We start from the raw sequence: 16,587 nt of genomic DNA on the forward strand, positions 1-16,587 counted from the left end.
ACAATCATTAAAGATTGGGAAAAGATTCTAGGGATAATTTATTGTGAAATGTTTTATATACAAAAATTCAGTGACGATTAAATTTTCGCTTAATTTACAGTCGTCATTGGTTGTTTTCAGAGGGTAATCTCTAACTAAAACAAACATGTAGAATAGCAATTTGTGTGTATCGGTATGCAAACAAAGACACTAAAAGGGCCTTCAGGTTCGGATTGTCTGGAACCTAAAATTAAAACTTATGCTTTATAAGAATATAGATAGTTTTATATCGAGACCAGAATTCATAATAGGTATAGTATTGAAAATAGTTCCGATTGTAGCAAAAGGCAAAAAAGAAACTTTTTTAGGCTAAATAAATAATAGAAGTAAAGAAAAATCCTCTAAACAACTTTACTTTGTACTTTGAAGGCATCAAACCTTGCACGATGGCCCAGTGGCAAATTTCACTAACTTTCAAAATCCCCATACGCATGATAATTAATAAACGGGTAAAAAATACCTAAAAAACCAGGTACATCCTAGTGTTTTCCTCAGATGAAAAAGAGAAATCTAACTGGTGCATTGCAAGTATGACGAAATACGGTTTTCCTGTACTAGATCTGGAAATGATAATTGATAAATACCTTGTCCAAATTGAACTTAATGTTACGAAGTTCAACAATAATATTACAGAGCGGTATTGGGTAAAATGCTTTCTACAGAGAACTGTCAAGAAGATATGTTTCAAATATTAAACGAACAGAGCTGCTCTAACAAACCATGGTCTACGAAGCTATGTGGTCAATCTTGCTGTGGACTTGTAAGGCGTTCCCCTATCAGCATATACAACTTAGACTTCCAAAAGTGGGACATAAATCATGTTTACGGGGTCAGATTCTGGGACATCGCTCGCTTTATATGTCCTACTTAAATCCCAAAAAATGTGGTCGATATGGATACACATTACAACAACAATCTAAGTGGGTGTTTGAGTCCAGTGTATTCCATGATTGGTTCAAATCCCTCTTTCTTTCACATGGGAGAAAACTTTCGTTTGTGACAACCTCACTTTACGTCTTTTAGGCCAGCAACATCTATTTGTTTACTTCCCAATAGCAGCACACATTTAACCCAGCCTTTAGTTGTGTTTTATCAGGGGAGTTACGGCATACTAGCGTAAAGATTTGTGCGAGTGGAAACAAAATAATATATACCAAACCCTTAGAAAGGATGACATCCCACTCTTCTTAAAAAATTATTAGTGTTAATTGAACTTTGCATCAAAGAAAATGTAATATCGGGCTTCAGCCATGCAACATAAAATAAAACGGATCCCAGGGGCAGATGACCTTGCTAAAAGCAGTTCGTCAAGAGAAATACTCCCAAATAATTTTACTTCCAGTTTAATAAAAAAACGAGCCGAATGGACTGAAAGGAATAAGACTACACGGGGAAAGAAATTCCAGCCGGTGAAAGCATAACATCACCTAATGTACACCATATGTACCAGGATGCGAGCGGCCCTAAACTAAAGAATACTGATAAATTGTGTGGTAGCGATTGATCAATGATAATATTGTTAGCCAATTGCGGGAGATGGATGAATCTGAATCTCAAGAAACGAAAGCTGAAATGTTTGAAAAAGGAGAGATGAAAGTTCTCAACGATTCAAAAGGAGGTTGGGAAATTTTGCGAGGTGCGCTATGAAGGAGAACTGTACCTCGGCAAAGTTATAACTTTAGATGATGAAAAAGCACTCATTTCAACCTTGACTAAAAACATCAGATGTGAAAGTGGCCACTTAAAGAAGACCCATTGGACTATTATTGGGCGAAAGATATAGTTGGGACTTGGGAGCATCATCTCGCCTTAACTTGCATCAGACAGAGGATTGTATGCAGTGCCCGAACTGCAATAATTTATTGTTTTTGTTTTTCTTGTTACATATTTCTTAACTTTGCTATTTTTGTTTGTTTAACTGTATACATTTATTTATTTATTAAATTTCGTACAAAATAAAGCAATTGTTTATAAAGCCAGGGCGTATTTTTACCCTTGAATTGTATAGTTTTGCACCGAACTCTGTATTAATGTGGTTTCCTCTTGTTTTTCGAGTGTAGGAAGTTTCCGAAAATAAAGTAACTTTGCTTCCAAAATAAAAAAATAATGTATTGAAATAATTTGTGCAAGTTCTCGGGTAGTAAGTAGAAACCCTAAACAATATGTTCGTAAATTTTTAATTAATTATTTTTGCCACAAGCAATAACAATTATATATATNATATTTATATATAACATATATAAAACTATTTTATTTCCAGTCCTCTACGGCACTTCGCTGGTTGTTGTGAATAATTTTCGACTTTTGTTAACGGAGAGGTTCTTAGAGCAGGAAAGAGATGACATACTTGTCATAAACCGTAAAGGAAAAGGTGCTAGACGGCTGACGAAAGCCGGGAAACGAAGATGGTTGAGAGAGAAGAGGATCAGGAACATAAAGGGAAGGCACAAGGGCTGGAGGAAAGCGACTGGTTTAGCGCCCATACCTTCCTTTCACTTAAGGCCGAAGAGGGACGCCCCTAAGACTATAAATGTCAAAGTCCACGATCATGTTACGTCTGTGAAAGTGAATGCAGGCGACGGGGGTGGCGGCAAAGGCGGAGGTGGCGGCAAAGGCGGAGGTGGCGGCGGCAAAAGCGGAGGGCGTGTCGGCGCTGTGTCCTGCGACGACGACTACCCAGCCGAAATAGTTTTCAATCAAGAAGCTCCTCAGGTCATGGTCATGCAGCCGCCTCCGGAGCCGCCTCCGATGATTTTGGAAGAAGTGCCCGTTCCCGTGCACATCGTTTATCCTCCAGAGCCTTGTCAATGCCCGCCAACGATGCGGAGGCTCAACTGCACTATTCCATATTGCGTACCGAAAGAAAAACAGCGAGCCTGCCAATACGAATGCGCTAGAGATTACAGGGAAATGGTGAAAAGGATGAACAACGAAATGACAACGCCGTTGACTATAGACGTCGGCGAAGAGGCGGAAGAAGACTGTCCTCCCGAAACAAATATGTTTGATAGTGTTTAAAAACTCCGTTTGGAAAAACAATAAATATGATTTTTTTCTCACCAGTTTTACTTTATTGGGCTGTACAATATCGCAAATAAGAATAAAATCACCTTCTTTGTCGTTACGCTCATAGAAATTAAGAACATTAAACACTTCGTAAAATGTGAATGAAAAAAATAAAGAACTGATTGTTAGAAACAGCTAGTATAATTCAAATTGTACATGCATGCTGATTATATATTTGTAAATATATTTTACAACTATACTGCTATTATTTCCATCAAGCATATTCCGGCATCAAGAAACTACCAAGACTTTACATATAGCCTTTAAATATAGGCTTGCAAATGACGTGACCGAAATTTTGAAAGGTTCCTCGTCTATCATTAGGACATTGAGTTCCTTACCAAACCTGGGATGATAAATAAATTCTCAAATGCAACGAGTAGAAAGGTCGAGAGTCCAGTCGATGTCCTTGCATCGATTTTGAGGCCACCAACACCATCGTGCGTTTTTTTTTCACGATTTGTACAGAGTCAGAAACCAGATCAAGACACTCAAATGGCTGCAGTTTAAAACAAAATACGCGCGAAAGAAGAGAAAAACTTTATCTCATTCTCTCATTACCTCATATAAAATCAAGGAAGTTTTTAACCCATCGTGGTCGGATGCCATAAAAAAATCTATACTGCTGTTTATACAAGTGTACAATTAATGCGCATACAGTACAATTTTGACAGCTAGCAAAGTAATGATGAATTTTCCTCGCAACCTTAGGAAAGTTAGTTTGTCTTTATTAACATTGACCATCAAACAAAATAATTTAATTTCGGAAATATGAAGCTAAACATAGTTGTTATTATTTTTTATTTATTTATTTTTTGTGGGTGAAGGTGGTTTCACTATTGCAGCCTCATCAGAGAGGCCAAATGATGGTTTGTCGGTATATTATTGTAGGTACCTTAGTCATCTTATGATTTTTTGTCGTCAGAATTAATGAGAAAACACAGTTTAAGCATAAAAGAGCATTCTGGTTGATAATCAAAGTCAATATATTCTCGTTGTTTCCATTGATCATATCTGTTTTATTCTGTGCTTTTTTTCACGATTTGTACAATCATAAACCAGATCGAGACGCTCAAATGGCTGCAATTTATAACAAAATTCGCGCGAAAGAAGAGAAAGAAGGAAAACACGATTTCAGCTGTTTGTTGGCCCATAAATTTCCCTATTTATTATTAGTATTTCACTTTTATTATTTTCATTTTTTATTGAAATAAAATATATTCTGAAGATATGTCTGTTGATATTCATTTCATTGATTCATACAAAGTACTGCAGTCGCGTTATCCTTTATGTTTAATTTTATTTTTTGATTCATAAGATAAATTGCTTTTTAGAATAAGAACACTATTTTTCGTAAATCATAAACAACGTCACATCTGTGAATGATTTATGTGAAATTTGGCTTTGAAAACTGTAACATTACACTGAATGTAAAACTTGGTACTATATTATCACCAAGTTTTGAACCAATTGGTTTTTGAAGGATGACATTTCGACGGTATTAAAATTTGCGGAATGATGGTTCGAAACATGTATATTACGTTAAAAAAACATGAATCTTGTATGAGTATTGCTATTGTATTAAACGTACTATTAACTATCTTTAAAAAAAAAAAAAAAAAAATATATATATATATATATATTCCTGCTTAACTGTATCAAGTAATTATTGTTGTTTATCATTATTAAACGTAACATGTGCCCTTTTATTGAAAACTTGAAAAATTCGACATTATACTGAATGCTTACGATGTATGGTATGAAATATGGATATAACTTCCATTTAGATCTCGGTGCTAAGAAAATATTTGTGTCAATAATATTGGCTGTCGTACCAACGATTTTTATTTTTTTTATTTTCAGTTATCTCCCTTTTCGTTATCATTGGATTAGTTTTGGTCTTTTTCTACTGGTTTAAGCTCAGAAAACAATTGAAACGAGCAAGAGCGCTATATTTAGTGAAAACGGTCAAAAAGAAGAACCCACCAGGATCGCCAAACATAAAAGAGACCATTATAGTGCACAAGCCTACCAGTCCGCCACTTATTACTGTCGGCCCCAGAACGCCGTTAACATTGAACACCCCAAAGCATGAAGAAACTAGAACCGTAGCACCACTGATTACCTCGTTGATGCAAATAAAATTATCTCAGGCGAACGCGGAAGATAGTACGACCTCCGAAGATGATTTGAAGATACGTTACGGCTTCAAAATTAACGATAGCTCGAAGACGCGTCTCAAAAAGATTTTTACAAAGGATCCCAGGCCGAGAAGGAGGCCAAAAGAGGTGGTCAGAAAACTATCGGGCCCGACGATAATGGGGATGAGACGGTCAGAATCCGACGATAACGTCGTAACATTGTCAGCCCACACCAAACTTAGCCAGTACGCCTCAGAACCTGTTACTGTCCGCGGTGCCAAGTCCATCCCAAAGTTTTCGAGCTCGTCATCGGAAGAGAGGAAAAATATGGACCAGTCAGGATTAGCTAACCCCCCCGCGATTCCGCTTGTTAGGTATCCAAGTTTTTTGTTGGGAATGGAGGAAATGGAGAACGAAACAAGCTTAATAAAGGGTTTACAGTCAAAAAAGTCACCAAACAAAAGCTTATCGCGTTTCATCATGAAAAGAAAGAACCGAGAACAATCCAACGTCCCATTTCTAAATGAATTGGATTATGAGGTATATCCGAATCCTTTTAAAATGGTGCCCGGTATGAACCGTAACCGTGTGTCACCTTTCATATCCTCAAATACAAACGTCCGTCCCGACATCCGAGAGGCTGCAAAGTTAAAAACGAAAAAAAAGAAAAAACCAACCTTGAACCCAAGTGTTGAATCAGTATTTGCTTGGGAAAAGTCTCCTGAACTATATCACGTACCAAATAAATAAGGTTAATAATTTACAATTTTTTACATGTCATTTTTTTAAATAATAGTGTCAAGAGAATTATTTATTTCACATAATAAATGTGGAACAAACAAAATGTAAGCTTGTAAAATTAAATCTGCGAGAAACGGTAAAAATCACCAAGTTCATTAAGTTCGTGTTCGTACAAATCAAATATAAAGTTCTGAAAAACTATTTATAGTTTAATAAAAATATAATATACATCAATATTATAATTTATAAGTACAATGGCAATTTAAATTTGTTTAAAGCAGCTCTATATAATTTGGTTTTTCAAGTGTAATGCCTTCATTTCTAAACGATTGAGCATATTATTTCTTATTAACGACTTCCTATTCCAAAAATATGAACGACTATTAATAAATATATTGATTTTAAATATTTCCCACTTTAAGCTATATGTGATTTATGATAAATTTTTGCTGAGACCTTACTTACACTTTGTATAACTATAATTCAATAAGGTCGATGGAAAAATAAAAATAATAAAATTCAGCTATTACCGACGATCTTTTGAAAAGCATCCTACTTTATAATTTAACTCAATTGATGATACTAATATACGAATACGTTTGTCGGGCCACGCAATTGCTATGAAAAAGTACTTTATCGCATGCAATGAAATTAAAAATTAATTTCATTCAAGGCCTAATTCCTAATTCCATTATTTCAAATGGTACGACGGAGATGTGTCGAGCTGGTAAGCGGACTGGAGAAAAGAAACAAAACCTTTTCATTGCCAGTTTAGTTTAAATTTACTATTCACACTTTAAATATTTAATATAATAAAATAATCATCATCAGTACATGATTCTAAATTCTTCAGGTATTGTAATTTTTACGTTGATATTTAATACTTTGGTAGGCTTGCTCAATGAATTATTTATTACATTGATAACACAAAGAAATATTATTTAAAACACAATTGTTTTTCATTTTTTCAACTTGAATTTAAATTAATTCATTAGGTTTGCTAAATACCGTATTAAGTCCGGTGACAGTAGTATGTATTGTACACATCAACTATCATATACCGGACGGTTTTGACCCCAAAAGTAAATCTCCGTATGACAACCGTTTTTTGGACAAGTTTGTCCATAATATAGGTAGAATACCTGATGGTGGTCTGTATTCGGCGAACACATGTTGAACTTGCACTGGATGGTTTATTGGGTATGCCTTTTTGATGTCACTCAAACGGGTTTCGGTTTCGCGCCATTTTCAGTGAAGAGGTTCAAAGCCGAAATGCGTTTAAGTGACATCGAAACCCGCGAGTGTAGACGGACCCAATAAGTGGCCCAGATCTAAGCAGAACAGTCCAACAATGTTTAAAGTTGAGAATTAGTTTGTTGATTCACTCTCAAACCGACAATTTTTTTCAGCATTTTTCGCTCATATGTACTGCGTAATCTATAGCACGTATCGATACTACTACGATATATTATTTGCCGATCCCCCGAGCGAGGACGAAATAATCGTAATTAGCCGGCCGGTATTACCGAAGACGAGGAAATACCGTTTGGACATGGGAGGCCCTATACACACGATCGAGAGGATACCCTCGCCTCCAAATTATCTATCGAAGACTATTAAGAGCAGGAAGAGGGAGTCCCGTTGGGGGCAGCACGACGGCGTTGCGCCACCTCTCCATAGGGATTATTTTTCCCATCCGACATTTGCAAACGCGCCTTATCCTCCGGAGCTGTATTTCAACTACGAGCCCGTTCGTAGGATGCACGACCCCGGGCAAAGTGAAAATCCCGTGAACGCTTACGAAGTCGTTCACCCTATGGATCCGATTCACTCGAAGATGGCTAACCCAAAGGTACATCAAAATACAACTGTCGTTTTTACTTATAAACACACTCATAAACTCGTGACAGTTTCAGAGAATGTGAACATACCTGTACGAGAAAAAACTGGGGTGCTCAAGAATATACTTTTGTTCGTCTATCTAGACTATATTGTGAAATACAATAAATTATTATTCATAAACGTGATGTTTTATTGATGTATAATAAGTAATTAAGGAAATTTGTCCATGCCTTACTAATAACTGACCATATTTTTTTGCTCTTGATACTGGTAGTTCAAACATAATATTGTAACGTAAATGTTCAGTCGTTTACTTCTTGTCAGTTTTAACCTTAAACGTGAGGATTGTATTAATGTTTCAATAGCTTTGACCCATGATGGCATTTTCAGAAATATTCAGAAATAAACATGACAACTAAAAATGATGATATGCTATTTGTGAGCGATGTGGAGACCAAGTAATAATGAAGCAAGACTGCCATATAAAATTCGAATTTGCCATTAAATATTATGTATCCATTTCCATGTCCGATGTTGCTGTGGACTGGAAAAAAAGACGGCGCAATGGCACTAGGGCATGACTTGAAGTCACGGAGGATTTAAATGTCGTCAGTTCATACATCATTTAAAGCAGTTGGGGGCTCATTGCAGTTTCAGTTTGTTAATTTTTAATTATACATGGGCTAATGTTTTAGCCGCATTATTTTCGCGGGTATTCGTGGACATTTTGGTTGTCTAATGCAGCAATGTTTTTCCCCGAAAAATATCAGTTTAGATAGAGTCCTACTTCGATTTGTAACAGTAATAAATAATTAAATAATAAGACTGGAATAACAATAAAAAGAGGGATGTTTCAATACATATTTTTATAGTTGATTAAAGATGTAATTTAGGCCATTCTGCATGTTATGACGGTAGTAAACGTAGTGATTTTTAAAACAAATGTGGTAAATTTAAAGAAATTGAATTAAATATTTGAATATGATCCACTTCATTAGAAATGCTAATTCTTGATCACAGTTGGGTTTTACAATTTGCGTAGAATTTTTTTTTTTCGTTACAATCACTTGGCATGCGGTATTGATTTTATAATTACATGATTCTCAATACCTTGATTTGTAATTTTATTAACCGTAGTTATATAAGGTTTATGATTAATATTATATTTAATTCGTATTATATAATAAATTAATTAATACATAATATGTAAATATTAACATTTAATAAAAACTTGGATTTAGAATTAAGCAAAGAGATGTTAGTCTCTTTAAATAACTTTCGCTTAAAAATGATCACCACAGTGGACACGAAATCACGGAATAATATGTAACATTTTATTTTTCAGTGGTTGATTGTTATGCTATCATTATTTTGAACAATCTACGTCTTAAGCTGATCGAAGAGCCGGACGAGCCGGATTCCGATGATGAGGTTATAGTTATCCACAGGCCGACGAGCAAGACGAAATCGAGGAGGATTAAACAAATGAAAAAGAGAATGAGAAAAGCGAAAAGCTTCGGGGACGTGACCACCTACGGATCGCCACCGTTTTCAGCTTTCAATCCTAAGTCCAAATCACCCTATTCTCGTCGCGCGGCACACTTCACAGCGATGTCGAGGTGGGGCACAGCAAAAGCGCAGAAAGTGGGAGACCCGAATAATTTTTACTACGACTACGCGCCATATGGCTATGAGGGGGTACCCGCGTTTTGGGACGTACCGCAATTTTTCCCAAGAACTAGATTCGTCGAAGAATTGGAAGACCCCACGGAGCCGCTCCCAGGACAGCCTGCCCCTCCAGCAGCCGGCCCACCAAGAACCGGCCCTCCAGGAGCCGGCCCACCAAGAACCGGCCCTCCAGGAGCCGGCCCTCCTGGAAGGGGTCCTCAAGGTGCCGGTCCTCCTGGAAAGGGTCCTCAAGGTGCCGGTCCTCCTGGAAAGGGTCCGCCAGGGGCTGGTCCTTCTGGTAAAGGTCCTCCGGGTAATGCTGCCTCAGCGGCTAGTACCCCAAAAACTCCACCTGGCAAGGAAAAGAAAAAGTGACGTTTCCCCCCACGCCAAATAATTGTCAGAATTATTTTGAACAATACACTTCGTTACTGTTTACTCATTTTTTTGTTTAGTAAATATCATTTGGTACTAAATTATAACACAAGATCATCAGAATGATAATTTGGTTTCTCACACATTTTTTACATACATTCAACAATAGATACGACAATGACAAGTGTCGATGATTATCGCAACCTAACACATGCATTTAAATCACAAAGGTGTGACTTTTCGCCTATCAAATGAATGAAAATCGTGGGTTTAGAGTTGTGTTGAAAAATCTTCATCCTTCCATCCCGCCTGATGAAATAAAAAAACGAATTGAAGCACTTGACTTCAAAATCCGGAATGTCGCCGATATACAATTTGCGACAAAAATTAAACTAGCGCTATTATTTTTGGATATCGAACCTACACCAACGAGTCAGGATATTTTTGGTAATGCACTTAAACGGTTGTTGTACACGTGAGGTACGAGCGTCAAAAACAGACCAATTTAGTAATGAAGTTCTTTCAAGATGATGGACATACCAAATCGCGTTACAATCATTCATCTAGGTGTGTCAAATGAATATAATAAATAAAAAGTGTATTAAATGGGGAAACGGTGCCAGCTATGTACTCACTTTACACTGCGTATCCACTATGTTCGCGAACCAGGTTTGTCTTTAGTGTGTATGCTTATGTGCTCAGAGCGTATAACGGTTCGCGAACATTCGAGAGCGTTCCAATGACTGTCGGCTTTTGGGCGAACTCAAATGGGAGCGCAGTAGGTTCGTGGACGGCAGTGAGAAACGTTATATAGTGTGTACAGCTCTTGTAATTTAACAATAAATGCAATATCCAAAAGCATGGAGTGGCCGGAGAAAAAATGTCTCGTTCTTATCGAAAGGATCTTAAAGATTCCAATTCTAAAAACAGACTCTGAAAGAAGACACTTGGCGAGAAATTGGTAAAAAAAAATTCAATTGGAAGTCGTGGTTAGCTTTCTTTTTATAGAAATGTGCTAGCAAAAAACGAAGGGGCCTTCTATAATCTAAAGTGGATGAATATATATGTTGCACTAGCCACTATCTCGGACGACATGTTAATACACGTTCGGGTGAACACTGCGGATCTCACCGTGTTCGCGTCCTCGTCTCACTTGGAGTGGTTACAGGGTCGCCGAGCGTTACTGGTTCGAGAACATAGTGGTACGTAGCTTTAAAAGGAACAAACTGTGTAGAATGGAACATACACACAGAACTTCAATGGCTAAGAAGAGTTATTCTGCAACAATCTTCCACGACATAAATTTTGGCTTCCTGCCCAGTGAGGTCTGGGCGAAGCACCACAGTGAGCCCGTAGCTTATCCACCAGGTCGTGTCTTACGCAATTGCCTCTCCGTTCAACACTTCAATTACACATCTCGCTCCCTCCGATCTTATATAGTGGCCTTTTGGCAAACCAGTGATCTTCCATACTTCGTTACATCCAAACCGTCTCACTTCACCACCTTGTTTTTATGTTGAATGATCTCTCGTTGTTTTAACTACTATCGACACTTACCCTAGTCCAACTGCTCCTAGACACACATTACTAACCGGAACAACAATTTGGAACACACTTGAGTCAGAAAATAAATCTCAAAAGCTCCTTACAACACATCATGAACTAGACACTGAAAAAACAAAAACATTCTCAGTAACTGAATCCAACAGTGCTTCTAGAACATACACACATAAACATAAACCCCCCCCCCCAATAATCCCAATAATGTACAGCTAGCCACTTCGTAAGATTAAAATGACAAGATCCAAACAATGTCAAAAAACTCGCAAAAAACGCAAAATAACTAATACAGATTCGATAAATAAACAGTTAAATGAACAACGGAACTAAAGCTTGCAACCAAAACACCTTTTATCTTAGCACAAAATAGTTACCCCGCTTCACAGGTCAACTGCAGTTGGATCAAGTCAGACAAGGAGAAACCGTCTGCTTTTGCCAGTTACCTGACCTGAAGTATCCATCCACATACCATCGTGGACCATGGTGTGGAATCGTGGACAGCTTATTAAATATTATTTACACTGCCCCATCCCGTTATCTCTCCACTAGCTAAAGATTTTTCACTTTCTGACACTTCTTATACCATAAAACATCTGAAATCAAACAAAGCTCCAGGCTCTGAGGTTATTATTTTTAAAATCCTTCTGCATCTCCTTTCTCACGTGGTTCTCAACAGCAGAGGTCACAAAAAGCCCACATGTGTATGTAGTGTTACAATGCTAAACGATGTAGATGTAATGGGGTTTTGGGATGTATAATGTGACTATAGAAGAGCTTCAACCACTGAAACCGGGCCTATTAATCAAGTTTCTTGATGAAATAGGACGATGTGCTTTAGGCAGAGAACGGGGAATACAATAGCCCTAAAAAGCGCGCGGTATACTACACCCCGAATATTACATCTACATCTACAATACAAAAAAGTCCACCGACTTATTCTGTTCCCCTGTAGTAAAATTAGTAATAGTATTAATTTTCCATAACAATATTACTTGTTACCCCATATTGGTATATTTTATATGCATTGATTGCCGTTGCGGCCACCTACGACCCTCCACATTATTTTGTTAAATATTTAATCATTTTGATATCTTGTCTGAACTTCTATTAATTTATGACAATTAAAGTATAATGTAGTAAATAAGTATTAAGCACTCGTTTAAATCATAACGTTAGTTTAATAAAAACACTCCAAGCGCGAGTTTATACTTTTGCCAAAGTAAACGGTACGGGTTTGTGATTGTGTTCCCTAATAAGCAGTTAGTTACTAAATGTGTTATTAAAGTGTCGTAGATTCATACACTAAGCTACTCAAAAATTCAGGGAAATCGTGGAAGGAACATATTTCCTGTTTTACGAATCAAGCTGTCATATTTCTGAACCATTATCGCTTCAGAAGAGAAAGAGTTTGAGAAACTTTTGCGACCATGTTTTTTTATTTTTTTAAAGCCCAATTGCTAGCTCTGCTTTCTCATTAACATTTAATTCGTTGAAACGTACATACTTAATTAAATAATTTATTTCACAGAATGACACTACAACAGCAATTATTTTTTTATCATAATTTAAGTTTTTGTAAGAAACTTTCATTCTGATTTCTTTTCATAAAAAGCATTATTATTTGGTTGGTCTGTTAAATTAAGCAAATATTAAGTAGAACAACAGATTTCTCAGCATTTAACAGCAATAGGGTTAGGCATGTAATTAACTATTTCTTTTTATTTCAGTTTACTACTTGTATCAGATGATAGTCATTAATAGCGCTCGTCGGGAAGTGAAACGGAACAGAGAGTTGAAAACAATGATGCACGATGAAATTGAGAGGAAACGAGATCTGATGCTTAGCAGACGTCGCAAAACAAGGCCTTTAAGAAAGATGAAGAAACAGGACGAAGAGGAGGACGGAGAACTGACGGCTATGGAGTACCTCAAGTACAGACGTAAAGAGCTTTATCCTCTGCCTAACGTGTACAGAAATCAGGCGATGCGAATACGCCAGTTGCACAGGAGAAGGGGTTGGTCCCCCATACACGAAAGTAGGTACAACCCCTACAGGCGTTTGACCCCCGTAGTTGTACCGAATTTGAACGTCCCAGAAGACAACGGAATCCCGGGATTGTTCATGAGGGACTACGACGCCTTGCCCGACTTCTATTCCCAGGATTTGAACATTCGAATGGACCAGTATCCACCCCCTACTAACTATCCAAAGCTATCCAGAAGATTTGCCAGGCCTTTTACCGAAGGGGCTACCTTTTACAGACCGTAAAATGCCCCTTATGATAATAATAATAAATATAATCATTCGTGTCTTTATAATATTTCGCTTTTTACTATATCGCCATTTTACTATCAGGTTAATCGACATTAAACGCTTTTCTCACATTTAAGTAGGTTGTTGTTTAATCACTTTTAATGCATTAACTTTCACGAAATATAAGTTTACATATGAGATTTATATGCTATTTTTATGACAAACCCGTAAAAAAATTATATTTGTTGTAACAGGACGGTACTTATGACTCTCCTCCCCCGAGACTCTAAATATAACAAACAAGGGCATAGCCCCACTATGGAAACGGTATAACGCTCCTGTTTGGTGCTTATTTTGCTTCTGAAAAGCTGATAAGATAATAATATCAATTAATATATGCCATTCTACCCTGCAACTAATCCTACACATTTAAATACAGACAAACAAAAAATAATTTAATTTTAAATAATAAATTTAACGTGAACAAAAAATATATTTTATTTACTATTTCAACAGAGTTTATTCACTATATGCAAAAATTTTAGTTATTTATATTAATTACGTCAGGCTGGTCCAACTTTCTTCATAATTAAATAATGCAATAGCACAATAATTAAAAAATTACATCATAAAATTAAAATTAAATAAGAACAAGAATCACAAAATTGATTAAGGTATTCTTATGCTGTTTATATTTAAAACAGCATAGGAAGAATACCTGAAAAATGGACAACCACTATCCCAAATAATGTATTAAGTAAAATGTATTAAAAAAAATAAAAATAAAAAAAAAATATTTTTTTTTGACTGGGGCTTCCGACATCTAGTTCATTTCAGTCCCCAACTAAGTCTATATTATATTTACCCTATCAAAGAATACATTCATACAAATAAATACATTCATACACATAAATACATCCGTACAGTACACTCATTCCGTTTGGACGGTAGGGTATTTGATATTCCTCCACCGACCTATACTCAAACTAAGCTAGATTGGGGTCGATGGAGTACTTTTATAAATATTCCGCCATCGACCCCGAACACACACTCATACGCTCTCAACGTTCGAGGGGCGATGATGAAGTTATATTTCACCCTCACCCCTCGCCATTCACGCTAATAAATACAAGCACTCAGACAAAATATATAGACACACAACACATAAGACATATTATATACAGTAAAAACCCCAATTTTCCATAAAAAGCGGAACAGGGGACCCAGAAACTCGCTGCAGTGCTCGAGTATCATTTTCAGATTGGATGGCATGCCTACACGCTCCCTGTAGGGAGCCAAGGCATGACATGTTTCCAGTATGTGGGACACATCGAGCACCTTTCTCTACATAAGGGGCACCTGCGCGGGCTTTGGCCGAAGAGTAGCCCGTGTGTCAACCGCGTATGGCCTATTCTTAATCGCGTAAGGACGATTCCTAGTTTCCGGCTCAGGTTCGCGGGGGGCCATCTACGAATCGTGCTCTTGACGCGCAAAACCCTCTCGGACGATCCGGCCCACGGACGCTGCCATCTTTCTTTTAACATGTTCTTTACTGCTAGCTTGGCGTCATAGGGCCTGGTCGCGATAGTCCGGTCTGGAGGATGGGACTTCCGGCCTTTGCCGCCTCGTCCGCACGTTCATTACCCTCCAGCCCGACTGTCCGGGTATCCAGACAACAACCACCGTTTTTCCGAGATGCTTCAACTCGGCGAATTTTACCATCAAAAGCACGACGAGAGGGTCCACAGAATATATATAATTAGTATAATATTTTATTGTGTAACTAAGTTACTATATCATAAGTACGGCACGTTTCCGAAACTTCGCAAGAAATAGTAAATAAAAAGATGTATATACGTTTTTTATGTGGAGTAAATAAAAAATGTAAATAAATTTGGTTTTCTTGTAGTTTCTTGTATTAATAACTAAATATTACAAACAATGGCTAATAATGTTACTGGGTTTTCAATTTCTTAGCGTGATTAACTTCGTATTTGGAAGGATAAACAATATTCGTAGAACTATATACATATAATTATAACTTTATATAGTGATTTAAGTCAGAGTATTGAAATTATAACATCTCATTCAATTTTTCAGTTTTCTTCTTCATAATGTGCATTGTAATCAATTCAAAATTACTTATCATGCGAGAAAAGAAGTTGGCCAATGATTCCGAAGAACAGCAAACAAGCGGCGAGGATACCGCAGAAAATGAGGGACCCGGGGACATGCTGCTTATTTCTTGTCCGATTTACAGCAAGGACAGTCAAAATGGAGCTCAGTGCGTCGTCAGGAAAGTCAAAGATGTACCGAGAAATTTGCCGTTTTTGACGACGGACCCGATTCCGGCCAAGAACAAAATGCCTGATAACGTAACTCCGGTTCGACGGCTGAAATATTTGGATACCGATCGAATGGCGGATTATAGGAGGTTAAAGAATATGAAGCTCAAACGAATGAAGGAGTCAATCCCTGACCTGGACAGAGAAATCTCCAGGACGGATAAACCCGACACCAGGCGGAAGATAAAGGACAATACGTCAAACAACTTGCTATTTTCGCGGGACTCGTATTAATGATTTTTCACAAACCGTTAACTAAAATACTAACTTTTAACTGAGTGATGTATTTCAAATATATTTACTATCTTGTTAACATTGTTAACAATTTTTTTAAAAATCTCCTAATATAACAAGTAAAGTATGATTGTAATGTGGGTCCCGTTTCCACATTCGCCAAGCAATTTTCTTTGCTTTTTACAGGCAGACAACATATTATATTAAGGTAATCACATAGCTTCCAGATCTCTCTTCCAATTTTTTAAATTAGTATGAATACTATTCCGTAGAGTATATTACAATTTGTGTAAAATAGCGTTAAGTTTTATAAACGCTAAAT

At 37.0% G+C, this 16,587-nt stretch overlaps 1 protein-coding gene across 7 annotated transcripts in view; it reads left to right on the top strand.

Annotated features, from left to right (window-relative positions):
* Positions 1-16,587, top strand: part of LOC106667957 (hybrid signal transduction histidine kinase L-like) — a 37,767-nt gene that overhangs the window by 20,131 nt on the left and 1,049 nt on the right. The window contains exon 6 of one of the 7 annotated variants that reach the window (XR_002910618.1): positions 13,160-13,222. The exons of 1 other annotated variant lie outside the window; for it this stretch is intronic. Coding sequence is in view for 3 of the 6 variants with exons in the window: in XM_014396292.2 (XP_014251778.1) it covers positions 9,175-9,872 (698 nt within the window). In the remaining 3 variants the exon portion in view is untranslated. Of the gene's footprint in view, positions 1-2,299; positions 2,644-4,968; positions 5,055-9,174; positions 9,903-13,159; positions 13,735-15,786; positions 16,419-16,587 lie in introns of those variants that run through there. 5 more of the 7 variants (XR_001340671.2, XR_002910617.1, XM_014396292.2 and 2 more) reach the window with 5 other exon arrangements.

This window comes from Cimex lectularius, unplaced genomic scaffold (assembly GCF_000648675.2).
Source record: "Cimex lectularius strain Harlan isolate CLEC.00 unplaced genomic scaffold, Clec_2.1 scaffold281, whole genome shotgun sequence".
Taxonomy (NCBI): domain Eukaryota; kingdom Metazoa; phylum Arthropoda; class Insecta; order Hemiptera; family Cimicidae; genus Cimex; species Cimex lectularius.